The sequence below is a fragment of the Bos mutus genome, chromosome 1, assembly GCF_027580195.1.
Source record: "Bos mutus isolate GX-2022 chromosome 1, NWIPB_WYAK_1.1, whole genome shotgun sequence".
In the NCBI taxonomy this organism is placed as follows: Eukaryota; Metazoa; Chordata; class Mammalia; order Artiodactyla; family Bovidae; genus Bos; species Bos mutus.
Genome location: NC_091617.1, coordinates 80,145,838 through 80,167,304, shown reverse-complemented (window position 1 = coordinate 80,167,304; position 21,467 = coordinate 80,145,838). Strand labels below are relative to the sequence as shown.

The 21,467-nt window shown below is 47.3% G+C and overlaps 1 protein-coding gene across 4 annotated transcripts in view; it reads right to left on the bottom strand.

Annotated features, from left to right (window-relative positions):
* DGKG (diacylglycerol kinase gamma) overlaps positions 1-21,467 on the bottom strand; it is a 224,758-nt gene that overhangs the window by 23,035 nt on the left and 180,256 nt on the right. For all 4 annotated transcript variants that reach the window (XM_070371987.1, XM_070371997.1, XM_070372006.1 and 1 more), the window contains one exon: positions 18,154-18,331. In XM_070371987.1, coding sequence (XP_070228088.1) covers positions 18,154-18,331 — 178 coding nt within the window. The remainder of the gene's footprint in view (positions 1-18,153; positions 18,332-21,467) is intronic.

Sequence of the window (21,467 nt, the reverse complement as noted above, 5' to 3'; positions counted from 1 at the left end):
ACCTAATTAGAATTACTATTTAGAGATTTGTTTTCTATAAAACTATCAAAAGAGGGTCTCTGGGCTGGGCATCAACTTGTTGCAACCATAGACCTAGGTCTTTCAGCACTTTTCTTGGTAACAAAGTGTTATGCCCGGCTCTTGTGAAGCAAACACTTACTTTTGCTCTCCAAGAAAGAATAAAGATGAAGAATGGGAACATGGGATTAGGAAAAAGTGGAAGCAAAGATGGAACAGCATGGGCAGCCATAGTTGTTCCAACCTGGTGCATCTGATTCAGCCTCCAGTATAGGATTTTATAAATGCACAGCTGCTCATGTCACACCCATGGCAAAAACTCTTCAGGGGCACCAGCCATGATACCAGGTGCTGGAAAGGGAAGATGAAATGTGCATTCTTTGACACCTATGATCAGAGTGTAAACTGGAAGAAAAGTTTTTAGAAGTTTGGTAATGAGTCTAAAACTTTCATACTGTTGATTTATTTATTTCTTGATATTGATCACAAGAACATTGCAAAACCTAAGTTCATACAGATACGAATATTGTGGCATTACTTATTATAGTGAAACTTCTCCCTCTCCCATTTCTATGTTTGTGAAAATGGTAAATTATATGGTATCATACTATAGAACTTTACACTATTATAATGTTTACAGATTTCAATAACACTAAAAATGTAAGCTGCTAAGCTGCTAAGTCACTTCAGTCGTGTCCAACTCTGTGCGACCCCATAGACGGCAGCCCACCAGGCTCCCCCGTCCCTGGGATTCTCCAGGCAAGAACACTGGAGTGGGTTGCCATTTCCTTTTCCAATGCATGAAAGTGAAAAGTGAAAGTGAAGTCGCTCAGTCTTATGTTATAATTTTAAGTGTGAAGGCAGAATGTAAACTTTTACAGCATTTTCTCAACTATATAAGAATGTGCATAGAAGAAAACAAATTCCCCTCAAATCTTAACAGTTGTGAGTTCTGGGTCATTAGATTAAAAGTGATTATTTTCTACTTGATGCTTTCCTAGTTATTCTGTATTTTCTAAGTATGTATTACTCTTTCAATTTAAAAGTCATTTTAAAATGCCTATCAACTGCCATTTATACCTGGAAAGATGCAAGTTTCCTCACTTGATGCCCAAGACCCACCCCCATCTGGCAAAAGGCTGCCTCCGCAGTGTTTTCCTGACATCACAGGGCAAGTTCCTGCTCCAGACACACACAGCAACATGAAGCTCCCCCAGAAACCTTACTGTTTCCGTCTCTTCTGTGCTTCTACGTCTGCTGTATCCCTGCTTGAAACACCCTCTTTCATTTTTACTTGCCCATCCAAACTTGGCTCGAGTGCCATCAACTTCAAGAAGCCTCCTGGACTTCCATGCCTGCAGTCGGATTTAGAGATTCCTCCTCAGATTTTCCCAGGTAGACATATATGGTCAAAGGAAGAACAGGGTGCTTGCTGTATTGCTGTGGGCAAGAGATGGCTGCAGTAATTAGGTTTACGTTGAACAGAAAAGGAGACGATGGACTAGGCAAAAAGGGAAAAGGCACGTAAGAGTCTGGATGAGTTCCAGGGGCAGGTGTTCTAAGACGGCTGGGAGGACGTGTTGCAAGTGGTGCTAGTGTGACACGTTCTACCTGTGGCCCCAGTGGTGGCAGCTGAGGGAGAGGGTTTTGATGGAGATCAGACTCAAGGAGAAAAGAGGCGAGGTCAGTGGCTCCTCAACTTTGCTGCATGTGAGAATTACCTGGGGGGTGGTGGTATTTAAAAATAATGATGCCTAGGTTGCCCCTTATACCAGTTAAAATGTGTGGACCTCCTACTGTATAGCACAGGGAACTATATTCAGTATCTTGTAATAACCTCTAATGGAAAAGAATCTGAAAAAGAAATATATATATATTTCATGAATAACTGAATCACTTTGCTGTATACCTGAAACATGGTCAATCAACTAAACTTCAATGAAAAATAAAGTGTGAGCCTGGAGCCAGGCATCAGTAAAGATCCTCAAGTGATTCCAAAATGCAAACAGTTTGGGAACCCCTGGGCCAGGTTACTGGGTAGATTATTCCCATGGGCCAGTGATTCTCAGAGTGTGGTTGTTTCCAGGGGAGGCCGGGAGGCAGCACCAGCCTCACCTGGAAACTTGTTAGAAGCGGAAATCCTCAGGCCTCACCCAGACCGACTGAATCAGAGACTCAAGGGGCTGGGCTGGGCGGTCTGTGTTCTAACAAGCCCTCTGGAAGAGTCTGAGGCACACTCAAGTTGGAGAACTTGAGCCTCAGGCAATAAAACTGCCCCAAACATATGCAGGAGTTGGCGTGAAGAAAAATGTAAACAAGTTACTTCCTGACTGCTTTGATCCACAGCTTCCTCACTCTGAAAAGGCGAAGTTAGGAATAATAATACTGACCTCAAAGAGTGGTTATGAGATTCAATGGCAGGGGTGTATGTGAAAGCGCCTGGCACAGAGCGGGCTCCAAAAATATTATCAATTTTGCTTTCTTTTATGTCACATTCACCCTCCCAACTCCCAACTCTGTGTACCTCAGAGCTGTGTACAAGGGTCTACACCATCATATTCAGGGTAAAACATATTTAACAATCTGCAGGGTTCCTCATGGTTTCACATGTCCACACAAATGCCATAATTCCAGTTGAGCTTTAGATGAACTGGGAGTCCTGCTCCAGCTGTTTTTCCTCCTTTAAACTCTTCCCTGACTCTGCTCCTTTTCCCACTTCTTTGATCTCAACAGTCCCAGTTTGCGTTTCTATCTTGAGACCTGCCCGCAGGTGGGAGGAGGGACTGGAGCTCAGTACCGACAGGCAGAGGCTAGCAGAGTGCTCATATTTGAGGGGCACATCTTCCTTCTTCAAACTCTCTGGAAGCCCAAGGGACAACGTCTTAGTTCTCAGTGAGGCATGCGAGGTCACTCGCTATCTGTCCCTGTTCCCAGCACAGGAATGCCTCTGCCTGGAGAACTCATACTTACCCTCCTGTGTTACCCCAGGCAGCGTGCCTTTTCCCCTCTCCTGTGCTCAGTGGATCTCACCCCACGACAACTGTCTCTGTACACATCACTCTCCCAAGCCCACTGTGACATGAAGGCTGGGAGATAATATTCTTATTTTGTTTATGTTTGAATCCTTAGCAGCCAGCCCAGGTCTCAGCATACAGAAGTGAAGTGAAGTGAAGTCGCTCAGTCATGTCCGACTCTTTGCGACCCCATGGACTGTAGCCTACCAGGCTCCTCCATCCATGGGATTTTCCAGGCAAAAGCACTGGAGTGGGTTGCCATTTCCTTCTCCAGGAGATCTTCCCGACCCAGGGATTGAACCCAGGTCTCCTGCGTTGTAGGCAGATGCTTTACCATCTGAGCCACCCCTACTAAATGCTTGTTAAATAAATTGAACAAACGACATGCTTTGGTGCCAAAGACTATGACAGGTTTAGCTTGAAAGAGGAAAAAGATGATGATTAATAATAATGATAAAATAACTTGCCTAGATGGAAACTAGGTAACATGCTCTCCATGCATCAACCCATTTAACCTGCATATAGCGATGACCCAATCTGGTTTTCACCTCTCTTCTTTAATGAATAATTTTTATGTTCATTCTCATCTTGGCTGCTGGTTCACACTAATGAAAATTTAGTCCTTTAAGATGTGAGGGATATGTGGGTGTCATGATTTGGGCTCCTTGCTTGTGGGGCCCTGGAGAAGCATGGGAGATCTAGCAAGGCCTAGCAGGATACCTTGCTACTGTCGATCCCACTGCCAACCCACTTCCCCCTTCCATCAGCACGAAGGTCTGAGGACTGCCATGGACCACCCTGGGAATTAAGCAATCCTCAGTGGAGATGCTGAAACTCTGAGTATGTGATGGCACCCAGAGAATTTCTGAAACATTGCATCCCGGCGGTGAGGAAGGCTGCCCACACCCTGTGGTTGCTGTGTGATGTAAGAGAACTTGTGGGCTCTGCCCCCCAATGTAGGTTACCGCAGCACAGGTGGACTGAGGCGCTAGGATTCCAGCCCAAAGTAAGGATGGACACGGATCAAGTCGGTGGGTAGCATTCGTCAGCTAATGCTGACCTGAAGCTCTGACTGGCAGGTCTGTGTGACTAACTCAAAATGCAGAAATGTGTCACTACTACATACGTGGCCTCTGACAGACAAGTATGGAGTCACAGGATAAAGAAAGAAGGCTGAGACACTCTGCACAAGTTCTTGAGTTCGGGGCTAACAGTTTGATGGCTGTGTCCATACAGGGCAGGGTGTTTGTTTTCTGAGTCTGTTCTTTTGCTTGGGGTGCCACAGGCTGAATGGCTTAAACAACACACATCTATTCTTTCATGGTTCTGGAGGCTGGAAGGTCAAGTTACACCTTGCAAGGTTGGCTTCTTCTGAAGCCCCTGTCCTTGATGTGCAGATGGCCAGCCCCCACCCCGGCTGCCTCTTCACACGGCCCTTCCTCTGTGCACCCCCAGAGCCTCTCTCTGTGCCCAAATGTCCTGTTCTTATACGGACACCAATCAGATGGGAGAAGGGCCCTAACTGCCCATTTAAACTGAATCACCTCTTTAAACTATCTCCAAATACAACCACGTTCCAGGGTACTAGGAATTGGGGCTTCAACATATGAACAAAATTCCCCCCACGATGTCCCTGCCTATAAGAGGGACAATAATAAAACCTGTATCATGGGTTATTTTGAAGACTAGAGAAAGAAAGAATGTGAAGGTGTGCAGTAAAACAGCAATGTCCCTTATCACTCAGGTACTGAGAAGCCGATGTGCAGGGGGAGGGTGGGTGTGCCATCTTCTCACTCTCCTCAGAAAGAAGGGATGCAACCCTGCTCTGCCTTGCGGTTCAGCCCCCACCATCTAGAAGGTGAGTGGTAGCTGGCAAGCTCGATCCGCCAAGACTGTGTCAGGTGTCACCTTGGGCTCCCCTTCTACTACCAAATTTCCATGGAGATAGACCACACACCCTAGGAAGCTCAGGAACACTGAGCCCCACAGACCTGGGCACGGATCAGCCCACCTAAGCTGCCCACTGGGTCTGGTCTGTGAAGATGAAAGGCTGCTTCCAGCTAGAGAGCTTCAAAGCTGGCTTTGAAGCATGGTGGCCTGAAAATGGGCTGGGGATGGGGAGACGGAGTTGGAGGGGACTTTGGGGCTTCCCTGGGCACGCAAAGGTGAGTAAGTAAGAAGGCTGTCAGTTCCCACTTGGTCTTTCATAGCACCAGGCCTCAGGTATCCCAATCACAATTTATCTGAAGAGTAATCTGTGACCTGTGCTTTCCCTAGAGATTCTAAGTCAGACCCAGCATAAAGGAAGAGGGGCCCCATCCCAGCAAACGGAATAAGTAAGGAAGGTGCTCACCCCTTGGCCTAGAGAAGGAAATGGCAACCCATTTTGGTATTCTTGCCTGGAGAATCCCATGGACAGAAGAGCCTGGTGGGCTACAGTCCATGGAGTCTTAAGAGTTGGACACAACTGTAGATCTAATAACCACTCTGGCAGGATTGCTGTAAGGTTTAGAAGTGATGCCGTCCAGGGCCTGCACAGAGAGCACGAAGAAGGCCCTCAAAAAACAGGGGCCCATTACTGTGATTTTAGGTTTCTTTAGAAATGGATGTCCTCAGGAAACTGCCTTTGCTACATAGTAAGTGTGTGGCCTTTTGCAGATGGTAATTAATGTAACCCAGAGAAGATAGTTCGGGAGGAGGAGATGGAGGGGGAGGAGGGGAGCCAGAGGAAGAGATGGGAGGGGGAAGAAGAGATGGAGAAGGAGGTGGGAGGGGAGGAAAAGGAGGAGAAGGGTGCTGAGGGAGAGAGGTGCAGAAATACTGTGACCTTGAGATTTTAGGATGACTGTCCTTCTGGCAAGAGAAGCATCCCCATTTCAACTTCTTTTACTTTAAGACAGGGAGGTTTTTACTTGTAAATGAGTTTCTTAGTTCCTTTCCTTCCCCTGTGCATGTGCGTGTGTGTGTGTGTGTGTGCGCGCGTGTGTGAGATACAATTTCACAACGGTCCAGGTGACTGTCCCTTGCTTCTGGGCTGAGCAATGGGATGCAGAGACTTCAGTCATGGCTCTGTCACGCTTGGTGCAGCCAGGCACCCCTCCTGATGGGCATTTCCTTGATGCCCTCATCACACTGGCTGGCAGGTGTCTTCCACTCCCAGCATTCTGTAAAGCACCATCAGGGTGTAAAAGTGGCCAGAGGGTATTGAATGGTCTTGGACTGTGGATAACCCAGATGGAAATGGGAGGGAAAAGCCTCCCAGAGCCACTGCTTTCCAAAGAGCAGAAGGGCTGCAAGGCGGAAGGGAGAGGAGATGTGTCGGCCCCACAGGCAGGGCTGGGTTTCTGCCTCTACTCTGGCTGTCTAGTTGTGTGACCTTGGGCCAGCCACTTTTCTCCTCTGGGCCTCTGTTCCCTTGATCAGGGGCAAGGATATTCTCTCCTGAGTGTTAGTTTGAGCTCTTCTAACAAAGGCGGAGGCTGGGGTTTCTGCTCGGCTGGGTCAAGAGCAGGCTGGCAGCAGGCCTTGCCATTTCTCACACTGTGCAGAAGACAGAACATTCTGTGCAGCTCTACACGGAGACAAGAGGAAGAGCGACTGTGGACTCACAGTGGTCTTTGTCACTGGTTCCTAAAAGCCTGTCTGTGCGGTGGGGCAGGCAGGGAGGGACAGGGCCTCCATTCTGTGTGGCGTTCCCTTCTCGGGTTTGGCTGGGCTCCGATGAAGGCTCTGTACATTGGGGGAGGGGGCTCCTCATCCCCTCCATGCCTCAGGGCAGGCTCTTCAGAAGGGGAGGGCAGAGTGCTGGTGGAGTTGTGTGGTGGGAGACCTCTCCAGAAGAGAGGGTCACCCCAAGTGGCTCTGAGGTGAGGGTCTGACATCATCATGGCGGCAAGAAAGACCAAGAGTGAGAATGTCTTTTAAGGCTTGGGAGGCGGTGGAGCTACAGGAATCTTGAGCTGGTGCTTCCAATGACAACAGGAAGAAAAGGGCCAGTACTGGGTACAGACTCTAAAGCAGGCCTAGAGCTTTATAAACGCTACTGTTTTAAATCCTTGTGGCAACTCTGCTGGGTAGAATCTATTATCCCAACATAAAAAAAAAAAATCTTGAGGCTCAGAAAGGTTGAAAAACTTGCCTAATGTCACAGAGCTGGCATATGGTAAAGCTGGAATTCAAACCAGGCCTGTCTGACATAAAAACAAGCTTCCAAATAAAGGATGCAAAGCAGAGACCACATGTCTTGGCAGGCTGGAGTGTCTGAGGGCAGGGAAGAGGGCATGTAGTGGGGTAAGCCTCGCCCTGGCTACTCTCGGGGGAGATTTCTTGGCAACACAGTCTTGTTAAACAGAATGCCGAAGCTGAAATCCTAATTGGTGTGTGACCTGGCGTTACTATGCCCACTGAGCTCAAGAAGCTTCAACTCCACATTCAGTGTCTGTAATAGAATAAATCAGCCAGTGCTGAGATTTTCCAGTTCAACTCAAGCCCGAGGCATGACACAAGGTACACTACAGAGAACGACACCTACTGAACTAATCACAGCTCAGAGGGACTCACGTACCCGGAAGGGCAAAGCTAGAGGAGAGTTGTGACTCTCTGGTTGCTGGGTCAAGACGAACCAGAAATGCGGGTGGTGGGGGAGGGTACTGTGGCATGGAAGGAAAGAATGCCAGGTTTGGTATGCTTGGACGTGGCTCTAGGCCCAGATTCACCAATTAGTGTGGCCTTGGGCAGGTCAATTAATCCCCTGGGCCTCATTTTTCTAATTATAAAGTGTCTCTCAGGGGTGCTGTAAGGGATGAAAATGAGATGATGAATGCAAAATATTTCTAGTAGCATTCACTGCTAATTTCAAATAGGTACTTAACAAGTGTTGGATGAACTGTCCTGAAAATAGGAAGAACTGGGTGCTGGCTGCAGGTGGAAGACACAGGGCCCTGCTTAAGACATCCATTCTACAGCAACCACTGGGAATGGGGAGGGCTCTGAAGTGGAGGCAGACAGGAGAAGGCTGAGCTTGTGGGCAGAAGCTGGGACTCTGTTGGGTAGTGTTCCCTTTGTTTGTCTCCCAATTCCTGTTGACTGTTATCCATTTTCCCTCTTGTGCCACTGACTCTCATTCAAGGCCTTAGACCTGTGAGCCTGTGCTCTGCACCAGCCTCCTAACTGGACCTCTTGCTGCCAGATCCTTTCCCTTTCTTCCAATACTTACTGCGTGCTGCTCTCTCATCCTATTGCTCCTGGTTTTGAATGCTTCATCTCTTCCCGTTAGTCAAAGGATCACATACTCAAGGGCACATTATTCCAAGGCCTTTACCAGTCTTCCCTTTGCTATTTCTAGGTGCTAATGCCCTAGCCCATGTGCGTCTTCTCTCATTCCATCTTTTCAAATCCATTCCAGCTTCAAGTACTGGCACATATACATTCTATCTTGTTCATTCATTCAGTCCTATATCAAATATTTATTGATTGCCTCCAAGGTCCCTGGCACAGTGCTGGGCAGCTGGGGACTGAGTTCCTAAGGAATGTCCCTCCTATTCTTACCCATCCCCACTCCAATGATACTGTTTCAGCCTGTCATGCCAGTGGTAACTTGATGGTTCTACATGTATTTTTTATATTAGATTGGGAACTATTGGAGGTCACGTCCACATCATCATGCTGACACCCTTTACGGCATCTGGAGCATTCAGTACTTGAAGGCAGGTTGGCATCTGGTTCTATTGGGTATTGTCTTCATTTTGGGGACAGTCACTTAACCTCATTAGCCTCAGCCATAAAATGGATTAAGAAATTAAATAGGCAACAGCTTGGCCCATAAATATGTGCTCAGTAAATAACAGCCCAATACATATTTATTGATTAATTAAGAAGATAAAGCACTTCTCACATGCCTCAGACATAGATCAAGAAGCATAGGTTATGCAAAGCGTGTGGCCAGCATGGAGTCTTGCTGTGGGTTGCTTCTTAGAAGGTAACAGGTATTAAAGCTGCAACAGGGGAACAGGAGCTGGTATGTGGGTCAAGATGGGGCAAGCAGAAGAGGGAAAAATCTATAATGTCTAGGCCTGCCAGACAGCCGGTCTAGAACTTTCTTCTGCAAGTGAAAAATGAAAGGTTCTTTCGTTCTATTTTGAGCTGCAAATCTCCAAAGACAGGAATTCAGTTGGAGTTTAACTCCAACTTGAACCTGTGTGAGCAAGTTTCCCTCTGCAGAAGGGGAACAGCCTCTGGAGGCCCAATTCTGCCTCCCCTGCCCCTCCCAGTCTTGGCAGGGAGTGGGTGGGAGGAGACACAGCTGGAGGCAGAGTTCTCTTGATTCACAAGTCAGCTGGGAAAAAATGAGGAATTGCTTCTCTCGAATTTCTAGTAAATGCGGATTGGGTCAGGGACAGGCAGAAGTGGGGAGGATAGGATGGGTTCTCTGGTGTGTGTAGAAGCAATTCCATGTTTGAAAGACTAGAACTTGGGCTGTAGTCCCCGGTCCACCGACTTGTGTCACCCTGGACGGGCCAATTAACCTCCCTGGGCCACATTTTTCTAATCTGGAAATTTCTCCTTGGCGTTCTCAGCGGGGGCAGCCAGGCCCACCAGTGCAGTACTTCTCAATCTGGAGCAAGCATACACCACCAGGGGATCTTGCTGATAGGCAGATTTGGCTTCGGGAGGTCTGGCCTATATTCTGACACTCTCAGGTGAGGCCTTTGATGCTGGCTGTGGACCACATTAGGTCCCAGTGCAGGGCTGGGCAAACCACAGCTGGAGGGCCAGACCCAGCCCGCTGCTTGTTTGTGTAAATAAAGTTGGACTGGAACCCAGCCATGCCCATTTGCCTGCGTGTTGTCTATGACCACTTTCATGCTAAGTGGTTGGAGGAAAGCAGTTGTACCTGAGATGGTATGGCCCACAAGGCCTAACTATTTTAATAGTTACTATGTGGTCCTTTATAGGAGAAATTTGCCAACCTCTGCTCTAGTGCACAGAGAGCAGGCCTGTGTGAACTAAAAGACCGGCATTTCAGTCCGGGTTTGGTCAAGCCAGCCACTTCACCTTGCTGGTTCTCACTCTCCTTATCTAGAGGAAAGGACCTCTAAATTTCTAAAGAGACCTGTGATTCTGGGATTTCAATACTATAGGAAACATTATAGCTTCTCTGGGCATCTGAGAATCAGGTTGTGCAGCTTTTATTTGGAAGCTGTGAAAACACACCTGGATAACCCGCAGAGTCCAGCAGGCAGCCTCGAAAGGAGCAGAGGGGCTGTGCAACACAGAGGCAGCTGGGAATACACAGGGGCTCGGAGAAAGGACCAGTAAGGACGGGAGGGGACCTCCTGGCCTCCTGTACAGGCTGACGCCAGCACAGGGGCCCTGGAACGCTGCTCATGAGCATCACACACACACACGTTCCATCCCATCAAACACAATTCCCTATCTTACCACTTCAGGTGCTCCTGGCCCTGGGAGCTTCTGGTCAACCAATGTTAACTAGCTCTTTCGAGGTCTCAGAGACCATGCCAGGCATAGGCATGTAGAAGGAAGTATGACATCTAGAACTGTGAGCTCACAATTGGGTGGGAGAGACACCACCTGAGTTAATAATTACAGGACAGTTTCACGAGCCACCATAGGGGAACTGCTTGACTCTGGGTCCCTATCTTGGGCAACAGGTGATGCTGTCAACAAAGCAGGGAAGGTGGGGGGTGGGTAGTGGGCTATAGGAGAAGAGGGAGGATGTGTAAGAGGGGGAAGAGAATGCCTTGGGGTTTGTTGATTCCAATGTGGGTGCCTGAAGGACTGAGTGACAAAGCTGATTTTCTGTGGAAAGCAGAGCAGGGTCACTCTGTAGGCCTGCCACTGTCACAAGGACTGACTAGTATGTTGCCATGGTTACTTCCCAGCACTGAGGGACATCCCAGTGCACATTTAAGTATCCCCAGGCTCTTAGGGGGTCACTCTCCTTGCTCTGTTTCAGCCCCGAGGTGAGACCTTGGCCAGAGAGACCTCTGCAAAATGCATGCTTTTTAGGAACATTTCTATTTTTCAACTTGAATGAGCAGTAAGAGGCTGGTGATTGCTCACTATGACTGTCTTTCTGGTCAGGTTTCTACCAGATAGGAAAATTGGGAACCTACAGCCCCGGACAGCTCTTGAACCCAACTGGACACTTTCTGTTCTGATGTCATACAAGCAAGGAGGGAGCCCTGAGAAGCACTGAACTCATGTGCTCGTGACTATCGTGTTGTCTCACTGAACTGTGGCTCTCCACCTGGGATGGTGGATCTCTGATGTCTAGTTGGGGTCCCTTTCCCTTGTTTTGGGATTCAGGGTATGACCCATACAAGTAGTGAAGATCTATGCGGGCACAGCGCGTGGGCAGACTGAATTACCTGCGCCTGCACAGTGGTGTCAACTGGCTGTGAGGCGGCGGGTTTTCCTCTTCCCAGGCAAGACCTGGGCATCTGGGCGGCATATTTGATGACTATATGCTTTTGCCAGGAGGCTGCCTGTGTGAGTGCCTGCTAGTCGGTTTGAGTACCAGGCTAGTGAGGCATATCTGTAGCCACCCCTGGCTGGCCGACTGGCGTACTGGGTAGCCATGATACTCCTTCTTAGCACTTATGACAGATTCTAATTCTATGCCTATCAGTGGGACTGTTTAACTGAGGCCTGGCTCCCGCACTCCCTAATGGCTGCAGGCGTTAGGCCTGGTTTTGCTCGTCACTGTGCCTGGCATTTCAGAGAAGGCAATGGCACCCCACTCCAGTACTCTTGCCTGGAGAATCCCATGGATGGAGGAGCCTGGTGGGCTGCAGTCCATGGGGTCGCTGAGAGTCAGACACGACTGAGCGATTTCACTTTCACTTTTCACTTTCATGCATTGGAGAAGGAAATGGCAACTCACTCCAGTGTTCTTGCCTGGAGAATCCCAGGGACGGGGGAGTCTGGTGGGCTGCCATCTATGGGGTCGAATAGAGTCGGACACGACTGAAGTGACTTAGCAGCAGCAGCAGCAGTGCCTGGCATTTGGTCGGTGCTTCGTATGTGTGTGTTGAATAAATGACAGAAAGCCTGTCCCCACTGCTGGGAAACTGACTCAAACTGTATATCCTACCAACGGTGTCTGTCTCCCTGTCTTTACCAGGAATTGAAAAAATTATTACCTAATAAGACTCTGGGCAGATTTATGCCCTCATTGCTTAGAAACTCGTCTAGGACATTCTGTTGGCAGTTCAAATGGGATTGACTAAGAAATCACTGAGGGGAAGGTGACCTTAATACCGAATAACCAGAGGGGCCAGCTGTGGTTGACATAGCCTCAAGGCTGCTACTGGCTCCAGACTGAAGGCTGGATGGGGACAGATATTAAGCTCAGAGAGGAGTCTGAGAACATGTGTAGGAAGTCTCTGCATTCACATCCAGGATGGTGCCAGAGAGAAGCAGTGGCAGAGCTTCCAGGGCTTTAAGCCCTAGCCTTTAGCCTGATAAGGACTGATGCAATCTTGTGCCGTGCACACCCTTGGTGCTTCAGGATTTGGCGCTGTTCCCCTTACCTTGCTTCAGCAGACAGCTTGCTCAGGTGGAACCCCCACACTGGCAGCAACAGCCAAACACATTAGGCACAGTGCCAACAAGTAATCTTTGTTAGAGTTATGGGTTGCTCTAGACCAAATTCCTGAAGCAGAGATCAAGAGAGTGAAATTCTAAATTTGGTCATTTTCTTACATACTAAATACTTATCATTTAATTCTTCTGATCACTATTGATCAAGTGCTTACTATGTTCCAGGCATTCTGATAAGTGTTCTAAGTGGATGGTCTCATTTAACCCTCAAAACAAGGTGGCTATGCTGAGGGAGAGAGATTATAACAGGTTCCATCTTGCAAGGGTTGACAAGGAGGCTTGGAGAGGTTCAATGACTCAACCAATGTCACAGGGCTGGTGGTGGGGAGGCCTGGGTCTTTCAACTTCTCTCAGCTATAAGTCCTCTAGGCTATGGGTCGGGAAGATCCCCTGGAGAAGGAAATGGCAACCCACTCCAGTATTCTTGCCTGGAAAATCCCATGGACGGAGGAGCCTGGTGGGCTACAGACCATGGGGTTACAAAGAGTCGGATACGACTGAGTGACTTCACTTTCACTTTTTCAGGCATATCTTACTTACCAAGTGAGTTTCTAATGGTTTCATAAAATGAAATCCTCAGTTTCACAAATACTTGCATTGAACAGTTTATAAGACCTTTTTTTCGCCAACATTTTTCACTGAGGGTCTGTTCCTGTCCAGCTCCAGAATCTACTGCCCACTGTGCTCATAGACCAAAGGCAAGATTCCTTTCTCTCTCTCTCCCTCCTTCTGACAAGCATTTTTGTAGAAATGCGCCAGGTAGAATGTTAGTCTTTGAAGGGAACACAAAGGTGAAGAACGCATGCTGTATTTTCCAGGTACTGGCAAGAGAAAGATACGATGAGGATACCCATGCCTATGAGAAAAGGCCATCCATAACCAGTGTGCTGTCAAGACACAAGGCAAAATTAAGTGCTCTAGGAATTCAGAGGCCAGATTCACTTCCGGGGTGCCACTATAGGCTCCAGGAAGCAGATGGCCCTTGGGGTAGGTCTTGCAGGAGGAGCAGAATTTCAACCAAGTGTGTGTTTGGATTGGATCATAAATACTTCCTGTTTCCTGAGCGTCTGGCTTGTGCAGTATACATAGTAGGTTCTCAGATAAATGTTCTAGGTGGACACTAACCACTTGGGGCCAGGCCAGGAATCATGGACTTGGTTCTGCTGCAACCACTGGACATAAATTGTGTAAGTCCTGCCACTTCTCTGGGCCTCTGTTTTTCCCAACTATGAAATAGTGACATGGTGGGGAGTGGGTATACCCTTACTCATGGGTTTCTGGTTAGGACTAGATTAAGTCAATATATGCAAAACTAACTACAAAATACTATCTGTCACTATTCTTATTGGTATTACAAAAACTAAAAAGGATGAATGCTGTGGACTGTTCAAGTATCCAACAACTATTATTTTTTCTTTTGACTAACCCTATTGGGTCAGGCATTGGGGATACAAAAATTAAAATCATCTAGCCTCCATCCTTGAAAGGTCTAGAAAAGAGGCAGTAGGTACAATTGATGGTATGAGTTTAATGTGCTAGGGCAAAGGGGCGGCTGGAGTTTGGCAGGATCTCTACTGTTTCTTAGTGACAGTGCGGGTAGGCGGCAAGGCTAGAGAGAAGAACTTCAAAATCAGGAATCTGGCTGTTAGCACCAATATGCTGCTGCTGCTGCTAAGTCGCTTCAGTCGTGTCCGACTCTGTGCGACCCCATAGACAGCAGCCCGCCAGGCTCAGCCATCCCTGGGATTCTCCAGGCAAGAACACCGGAGTGGGTTGCCATTTCCTTCTCCAATGCATGAAAGTGAAAAGTGAAAGTGAAGTCGCTCAGTCGTGTCTGACTCTTAGCGACCCCATGGACTGCAGCCTACCAGGCTCCTCCGTCCATAGGATTTTCCAAGCAAGAGTACTGGAGTGGGGTGCCATTGCCTTCTCCTAGCACCAATATAAAACAGCATTAAAGGTGAGGAGAAAATTTTCTTACAGCTTGAAGTTATACTATGTTCCAGGTACTCTGACATCCATCATGATAACAAGCTAGATATTATTATGCCAATTTTACAGATGAGGAAGCTGAGACTCAGAAAGGTTGGGTGACTTTCCAAGGTTTATAAGATTATAAAGTATAAAGCCTAAATTTAAACCCAGGTCATTCAACTTCAAGCTTGGTGCTTTTCCCAGGACCACTTCTTGCTTTCTAATCAGCCAATGGTTATATAGAACTCATTCCATGCTAACCTTTTTTTTTTTTTTTAATTAAAAAACATTTTTTTGGGGGGTTTACACTGCATGGCATGTGTGATCTTAGTTCCCCAACCAGGGATCAAACCTGAAACCCCTGCATTGGAAACACAGAATCTTAGCCACTGGACCACCAGGGAAGTCCCCATGTTAATCCTGATTGATTTTTTTTGGATTGCTTTTCCTAGAAGAAAGACTGACCCATGATGAGATTTGACAGTAACCTTTTCTGTTGTCATTTCCTTTAACATTTCCTATGATAGACCCCTTCCCTCCCACTAATTTCTCCTGTCTCCTCCCTGACCCTCAAACCGAGTAAAATTGCCAGAGTAACAAATCCCAACAAATAATGGACGTGCAGAGAGAGAGATCCCTACCTTCTCAGCCACCGGCCTGTAAGGTGTGAGACAAAACACACTGATAAAAGAAACCTGCCATATAATTCCGTTCAAGGAATCCATTAGACCAAAACCTGGCCATGTCATAATTCTGCAGCTCTGTAAGGAACCTGTGCGCTATGGGAACCTGTACAACTGTCAGATTTGCCTGTTTTACAGATAATGAAAACTGAAACCCAAGAAGGTGAGTGAACTTGCCCAACATCACACACTAGTGAGAGGCAGAGACTGGACAGGAACCCAGAAATCTTGACTACCAGGCCAGTGCTTTTCCACTAAAATGGGTCACCTCTTTAGCTTTTCCTCATTAACATCTCATCTTAAAGGAGATTATGGCCTTTTAAGAGAGCTCACTGTTGGTTGGTTCTCTGCAAAGCTAAGAAGCCAAGGCTCCCTCCTCAGCCTCTGCTCTGATCAGCTCATGTCCTCATCTAAAGAACAGGAAGTAGCTTCATTTTTAGCTCCGAAAGCATATTCTTGGGGTGAGAAAGGGGGATTTGGGGAAGAGAGTTCCTGTACATGATGGTCATGAGCGATCAGCAGACATTATTCTTGCTTGAAGAAGGGGAAGATAAATGGTAAGACATGTAAGGAACGGACAGTTGTCCTTGAGTTCTAACCAGAACACATCTTCAGCAAGGGTGTCCCCAAGTCTCTGCCTGATATGGGTGGTGGGATCCTGCCCTGATTCTGTTCTGCCGAGATGCCAGAGTGGGGGCTGGGATGAAAGCACCAGGGTGGGAAAGTTTGCAGGAACTTTCTACAACCTCCAATGCTTCCCCCACCCTCTGCTAGTACCCACAACTTCCCCTGCCAAGGGAGGAAGGAGGAACACATTACTCAATTTAATAATTTATACAAATTGAAAAGTTTACTGTGTGAAGGAAAAGGGACTTAAGAGGGCAGCAGAGAAAAAAAAAAATTCCCCAGTTCTCTCTTAAAAAGGACAGGTGTGATGGTGACGCCTCTTGATGACCTTGGAATATGACAATCTGATTGTCTAACAGGTAGGTCTGAAGTAAGCCAGTAACCACTTTCTTGGATGGTCAGCCAAGTTTTGTTTCCTCCTACTGGTGGGATCACATCCAGTCTTAGGACTAACAGCCTCGGACATCAAAGAACCCAGACTCCGATTCCTGGACTCTTGTCTGTGTCAGTGTTTCTCAAGCCTGGCAGCCCATCAGATCGTCTGGGGAGGTCCAGATTCCCAGGAACCAACCCAGAGATTGATTAGGGAGATCTGGGCTGGGGCCCAGGACTTCATTTTCTATAGACAGGTGTGGTTTAGAAACCAATGGTCAATCCCATCCATTCAGTTATCAAAACTTCTACATCAGATGTGGGGTTTACAGCAAAGAAACCCGAGGTGCCAAGAAGTAGGTGAATGCCAGCACTTGGATCTGAATCCATTCTCCTGCCTCCTCATTGGGGGATCTTTGCCACAGCCCTCCTCACATATGGCTTCTCCCCCAGCCCCAGGTCACCGAGTCTACTGCGGATCCCTGGGGATGAGTGAGGCCTGTTTGTCCAATCCACAGAGGAGTCAGAGATGCCAGGAACTTTGAGTCCCATTTGGTGCATTGGTGGAAATGGCTGGTAAGGCGTAGGGCTGAAAATAATTTTAAGGGCATTCTCAGAGACCTGTGTTCTGTATCCTGGTGGGTAGGATGGCCTACCTGATGGCCTCTAAGGCACACTACCAAGTTCCAGGCAGAAAGAAGAGTCGGCTCATGGAAGTGGCCTGCCACGTTAGAGGTGCCAGGGTGGCAGAGGCAGAGGGAGTGAGGGGGAGTGAAAGATGTCTAGACCTAATGAGAGGCCAAACCATTTAGGGTCCTCGAGACCATGTGAAGACCTTTAGCTTTTAATCTTAGCCACTGCAGAATTTTGAGAAGAGTGGCACAGTCAGACATATTTGCCCATGGGCATTCTGATGAGGTGGTGAGAACAGACTGTAGAGGGTGGGGGTACAAGCAGGGAATTCAGCCGGGAGGATGTGCAGGAATCTAGGGGGCAGAGGATGGTGGCTCAGACCAAGGTGGTAGGAACGCAGTGGTGAGAAGTGGGTGAATCTTCGATGTTTTTAAGAAGTAGAGCTAACAGATTTTCTGATGGGTTGGATATGAAATGTGAGATAAAAGGGAATCGAGGATGCTGCCAAGTGTTTTGGCTTAAGCAATGGGCAGGTTGGAGTTATCGTCAACTGAGATGGAGAAGGCTGTGGGTGGAGAAGGTTTGAGGGAGGGACTCTGGAGCTCAGTTTTGGACTTGCTGAGTCACTCGCCCTCACGTGGTCCTTAAATAAAGTCTCACTACTCAATGAGGTCATCAAGGGAGTGAGAGCAGAGAGAGGAGAGGGCTGAGGACCCTGCCTAGGGACCCTCCAGCACCAAGAGGTCAGAGAGAAGATGAGGAAGCAGCAAAAGAGACTAACGAGAAGTAACCAGTGGGAAGAAGGGAAACCAGGAAGGTGTGGTGTCCTGGAAGAAGTGATCAGGTAGGGTCAAATGCTGCTGACAGATGAAGCAAGATTAAGGTTGAGAATTGACTACTGGATTTAGTCACTGAAGGACTGGTAATCCTGACACAAGTAGCATTTGACCCCTAACCTCATGGAGTTTCAAACCCAAGGTCTGATTACTGACTGCCATTTAGGGATCCCTTACTGTATATTTTCTCTTCTCAATTAGGTTATAAATGATGATGCAGCAGGGATGAGTCAGTGTATCGCTGGGTTCTTGTAAGGCTGCAGAACCTTCTAGAGCCTGCTGTAGACCCTAATATGGTTTGCTGACGATCCACCTGAATATGGCTCCCACTGGAGCACTGACCTAGCACAATTTTTCTCATGCCTGGCTTACCTTGAACACAGAATTTCAGTTCCTTGGGGTCAGTGATGACCTTCCTGCTTTCCCGGATCACAGCCCGGTTCTTCTTGGTTTCTCCCCAGAGATTGGTGCCACCATACATGCTGGGAATGTTGAGAATAGCAATGCCTTCAAGGAAGATGCTGCTCAGGTCCACCCCAACCCCGTCACACTGGGGGACAGAGAAAAAAAGGTCATCTGTTAGTGTCCTCATTGTATCCCAGCTCAAGGTGCGGTGAGTGTGGTGGGGGCTCTCATCAAGAATGTGACAGGCCCTTAGCCACCAGCCAGCCTCTGTCAGAAGCTGAATATTGGCTAAAGTTGCTCAGGTCTAATGCCTTATCCACTGCAGTGAGATGAGGGAGGTGATTTCTTGTCAGCTCTGGGGGTACAGTACAAAGCTTCAGGAACCATCTCTAGCAGGGCTCCCCAACCTCTGGGATCTAATGCTTAATGATCTGAGGTGGAATTGATATAATAATAACAGAAATAAAGTGCCCAATGAGTGTAATGTGCTTGAATCATCCTGAAGCCATTCCTTCCTCTGTGGAAAAACTGTCTTCCACGAAACCGGTCCTTGGTGCCAAAAATGTTGGGGACCACTGACCTATAGATCTAGAAGGGCTGGTTCAGAAGACAGCTGCACACTGTGCTCCAGTCCAACTTCATTACCATCAACCCTGCCCCTCCGGCACCACTGTGAAGATATGGTGGAACATGGAGTCCAGATTCGAACAAATGACAGGAAAGTTTCATCTTACCCCTTCTTATTTAATCCCTCTTGTGAGAACTATAAGACTTTAAGATTTGGCCGGCTTTCAGACTTTTTCTGTCTCCTGTATCTCTATCCTAAGTGCAATTTTGGCATATGTGCTTGCTGATGTAGCAGAGTTTCTTTATCCAGTCTCCACCACCCGCATCCCGCCAGGTACAAAAGGCCAGAAGGCTTGAATCTGTCTGTCTCAGGTATCTAACAGAGGTCAGCCTACCTTGGCATAACGCTCACCAACACAGCAAGAAATATATTAGCTGTGATTCTTGTCTTCAGAACTGGAGGTAGTTTACTTCATTTACAGAAGAAAACACTACCCAGAGAGGTAAGCCAAGTTGTCCAAGATTGCACAGTTGATAAGTAACAGAGCAGGGATTCAAAGTTGGGGAACTGGACTACAAAGCCCTCTTTATCTCGCTTATTATGAGGCAGGAAAAAAATTAGAAGCATGCAACAAAAATCTCTCTTTGAGGTTACTTACAAATCCAAACTTATAGACATTTCTCAAAAGAGGAAGAATGCAAAGGTAGGGCTTGTTGCCATTCATCTGGGCATCCTGATTTCTTTGCAGCTCCTAATTTATGGTATCTTATCCGCATGACTTGTTTCCCCAGCTACAAAATGGAATAGAGTAGGCTTCTCTGGTGACCAGGAATTCCTTTCTTTATTAGGAAGTTCTGATTATTTGACAGGTCTTTCAATGTTGACCTGCTCCTTCTGTTCCTCCCTGCTTCCACCCATTGGTCCTTTTCTCCCTTCTGAAGTCAGAATGAGCCTGCTTCCTCTTCCATGGGAGTGCCCACCAGGTACATGATGATATGTACACTTCATCACTGTGCATATGTACTAAAACGTTGCCATTGACCAGGAAGCTTTTATACACATCTCCGTTATTACCTTCATAATAATCTTATAAATTAGTTACTAAGATTACCCTCATTTTACATTTGAGGAAACCAAGACACAGAGGGGATTAAGTAACTTGCCCAAGTTGCACAACTTACAAACGGAAGTACATGGATTGATGGCAGGCCTTGGAGCCTTAGTCTTAGCCGCTCCTCTCTCTCTCCTCCCTCTCACACCACCATCTAGTTGTGCCTCCTCTGGGTGAGTGCTCTCAGCCCTCTGGCCCCTCCTGCGGACTTGCCCTGATCTACACACACTGAAGCTCCAGTACTTTGGCCACCTCATGTGAAGAGTTGACTCACTGGAAAAGACTCTGATGCTGGGAGGGATTGGGGGCAGGAGGAAGAAGGATCGACAGAGGATGAGATGGCTGGATGGCATCACTGACTCGATGGACCTGAGTTTGAGTGAACTCCGGGAGATGGTGATGGACAGGGAGGCCTGGCGTGCTACGATTCATGGGGTCGCAAAGAGTCGGACATGACTGAGCGACTGAACTGAACTGAACTGAACACACACTATGGTCGGTTACTCTCTTACTCTAGAAGGTCCTGGCACTGAAAACACCACCAATGGCAGGATCTGATGGCACAGTTGGCAAAGGCATCCGCACTTCCTGGGGCTGGAATCCCCCAATACTATCATGCCCCAGAAATGAGAATATGCGGAGCCCATGTATGGGCTCACTATGTCCACCATGATCAATATTCTTATTGTCAAGTATGATCAAAGTTGCATTAGCTCTTTTGTGAGCAGCTAGATGATGGCTGAATCGCTTCACCTTGAATGGGAGGTCATCTCAGGCACTCAGATCCTGATTCCATCATCTACTTCTCGGCCTGCTCTTCTTCATCCTGAACTTGTGTAGGTATTTTTAAATAACTTAGACATAGGGTTTTACACTTATTTCATCTGGCTTTCAGCCCAAGCCTCCTCCAGTCCATCTAGTTTATATTAAATCTTCATTCTATGACCATATGCCATGGCTCTCTTCTCATTTGGAGACTGTGTTTAATACATGTATATAATGGGCAAAACAGGAAACAAGCCCTTTCCTTGGTTAGTTTAACACACCAGATATTGTACATTAAATGGTCCGTGGGGTATGGCTGCCTTATTAGGGATGCATCCTCTGTGTACGACTGTCACCTAGCCCACTTTTCATTACAGTGTGGAATCATGGAACTTAGAGATGACAGGGACCTAAGAGAACACGTCCTATCTTTCATCAATGAGGCCAGAGAGGTTAAGGTCACCCAACTCATAATTGTGTAGCTGGGCTAGTATCCCAGTCTGCAGACCTCAAATGTGTGCTCTTTCCACTGAAACATAAGACATTGTGCTGAGATCAAATAATATTTCCTAAATGACCACCTTACGACCTCTATCAGAAAAGGAATAAGAGAACTCATATAAAGCCATTAACGTCTATAAAGGGCAAATACTTGGTTAATTCTTGATTCCAGAATTTTCCCAGGGGTTGGGATAAGGTTTGTCAGTCTGTGCCTTCCAGAATGTATCCCTAATTTTTAAAAAACTGGGGCATTTGTCTATTTGCCTCTCATTGGCTGGAACCTACTCTGCTTTGTAGATTTGTTGAAGTGGTCACCAAACGACATCTATATATGTT